The sequence below is a fragment of the Lupinus angustifolius genome, chromosome LG07 (genome assembly GCF_001865875.1).
Source record: "Lupinus angustifolius cultivar Tanjil chromosome LG07, LupAngTanjil_v1.0, whole genome shotgun sequence".
NCBI classification, from domain to species: domain Eukaryota; kingdom Viridiplantae; phylum Streptophyta; class Magnoliopsida; order Fabales; family Fabaceae; genus Lupinus; species Lupinus angustifolius.
The window spans coordinates 17008520-17011234 of NC_032015.1; the positions used below are offsets into that span (position 1 = coordinate 17008520).

The window sequence follows — 2715 nt, forward strand, 5'->3', positions numbered from 1 at the left end:
AAATTTACATGTAATGGTAAAATTAATATATACATTTTCACTAATGGAAAATAAGGTTTTGTTGGGTCGCGCAGTCTTGGTGCAAGATTTTGAATGCGATCATATGCCCATGATTGTAGGAGTAGTAGACATCCTCCAATCTCTTTTTGATCAATAGTTGTTGTTGCACGACATAATCCTCGATAAAGACAAGTTAATACAGCTGAGTCCCAACTGTATTGGAATGTCTTTGTTAAGTCATCAAGAAAGGGTAGATACATTAGGTGAACTCGGTTACCTGATGTATCTGGCATAAGAAACCCCCTTATCATTCTCAGAATAAATGCTCTTGCGTGTTGTTCAATAATAACATCATCAACATTGTCAGGGAGATCACAAAATGTCATCTCCAGCCAAGTGAGTTTTACCCTCTGCCCCATTAATTCGTTACCAGCTGGAACAGCACCCAACAACTGCATGCAAAGGTCTTCCCAATCCATACTTGTCACTCCGGTAATAACTTCTCCTTCTATCGGAATGCCAAGTTGGTAAGCCACATCTTCAAGAGTGACGATGGCCTCTCCACATGTAAAGTGGAAAGTATGTGTTTCCGGCCTCCATCTCTCGATCAATGCTAGTAGTAAATGGTTGTTGATTTCTGCTGGTCCAAGTGTCAACAAGTTACCAAAAGCAGTGGTGCGAATAACTTGTAACACCGGCTCGGAAGGTAGTGATTGCCAAAAACAATATCTTGGCCGAAAACTACATTCAATGCCATTCCATACATCATTTGATATATGTTCATTTTGCATTGTAAGTAGTGATGTGTCAATTGGCCCAGGGTTAAGATACTCCATTTGTGAAGAAAATATGAGAAGAAAATAGAAGAATTTGTGAATAAGTGATTGAAGTGAAAGAAGGTAATGTAAGGAAGTGAGGAGGTATAAGGAGATATTTATAGGAGAAAATTATTTGGTAGAAAAATTTAATTGAGGGTAGTTGGCTATACAGTCTGGTGCGGAATTAATTTGCCCTAATTAATTTCCCAGGCCTAAATCGTCAATGGCAGTGACGATTTCAATATATATATGTAGAACTCGGCATCATGGTTGCCGAGTTTCGTTGGTCAATTTTCAACTACCAACTTAAATTACATACTAAAGTCTTAAGATGAGAAGAAAATGTGAAGAAGTTGTAAAGAAGTTGTGAATAAGTGATTGAAGTGAAAGAAGGTAAGGTATGGAAGTGAGGAGGTATGAGGAAATATTTATAGGAGAAAATTATGTGTGTTATTTTAAATTCGGTGCAAAAATTGAATTGAAGGAAGTTGGCAACACGAATGACGAGTTTGGTGGGGAATTAATTTGCCCTAACCTAAATCGGCAATACCACTGATGATTTCAGTGTAAATATTTTTGACCTAATTATTTGCCAGTCCTAAATTGGCAATGATACTGCCGATTTCCATTTAATTAATTGTTGAACTCGGCACCTCAGATGCCGAGTTTGGTGTAAATATTTAACGCAATCTGTATTTAACGCAATAAATATTTGTACACTTTAATGCAATTAATATTTAATTCAGTCAAAAACTTTAATGCCATTAATATTTGTAACAATAAACTTTAATGAATTCAGTACAAATATCTTTAATTCAGACAACAACCAATACATTTAATGCACTTAATGAATTCTGGAACAATAAATGTACTAATAATGAATTCACATAAATAATATACCTAACTCGGCAACCATAATGCCGAGTAACGTTGGAATAAATATTAATATACCTAACTCGACAACCACAATGCCGATTTAGGTGGGAATAATTATTTTGGGCTAATATGGAACTCGGCAACACGGTTGCCGATTTTTGTACAACGCTGGAATAAATATTTTAGGTGGGAATAATTATTTTGCCACATATTATTCTACGAACTTAGTTTAATTGCCACATAGTTTATGTTCCTGCTATACTATTAATGCATTCAACAACCAATTTTATTTTTACAAAGAATCATTCAACTCTGCAGAGAAAAGAATCTCTGCAAAGATGTATAGTAGATTCAAGAAAAGAATCTCTTCAAAGATGTATAGTAGATGTAAACCAACATTATGTAGATTCAAGAAAAGAATCTCTGCAAAGATGTATAGTCATTCAACTCTGCAAAGATGTGTAGTCATTCAACTCCTATACACTAATATCTTCTGCACACTCCCACACTTATTTTCCACTTTAAAATCTTTTGCACATTGGATAGTCACTTTTACTCTCTCCATATTTAAATTCTCTGCACCACACTTTACAATGCACACGTTATAGTTTCTAGTTATATTTATAGCATATAGTTATATTTATAGTTATAGTATATAGTTATATTTATAGTATATAGTTATAGTATTTTTATAGTATATAGTTATAGTATATTTATTTAGTATATTTATAGTATATAGTTTTAGTATATTTATAGTATATAGTTATAGTATATTCACTACACATATTTCAGAAAAGAAGTTTATATCAATATAAATACATTACAAAGGTAGTGACTAAAAATTAAACTAGTCTTACGAATGTTGCCTAGAACTCTCCCCTAATTCTCTAGATCGCAATGGACATATCTTCCTGTTATGTCCTTCGGTTCTACACCATCCACATTTTTTAAGTTGTTCACTTTCAACTTCATCCATCTCATTGTGAATGCGTGAAGTCTTTGGTCTTCCACTTCTTTTCCT

At 33.7% G+C, this 2715-nt stretch overlaps 1 protein-coding gene across 1 annotated transcript in view; it reads right to left on the reverse strand.

Moving 5' to 3' along the window:
• Positions 1 to 836, reverse strand: part of LOC109352971 (serine/threonine-protein phosphatase 7 long form homolog) — a 1182-nt gene extending 346 nt beyond the window's left edge. The window contains exon 1 of the mRNA XM_019595158.1: positions 278 to 836. Within this exon, the coding sequence (XP_019450703.1) occupies positions 278 to 836 (559 nt within the window). The remainder of the gene's footprint in view (positions 1 to 277) is intronic.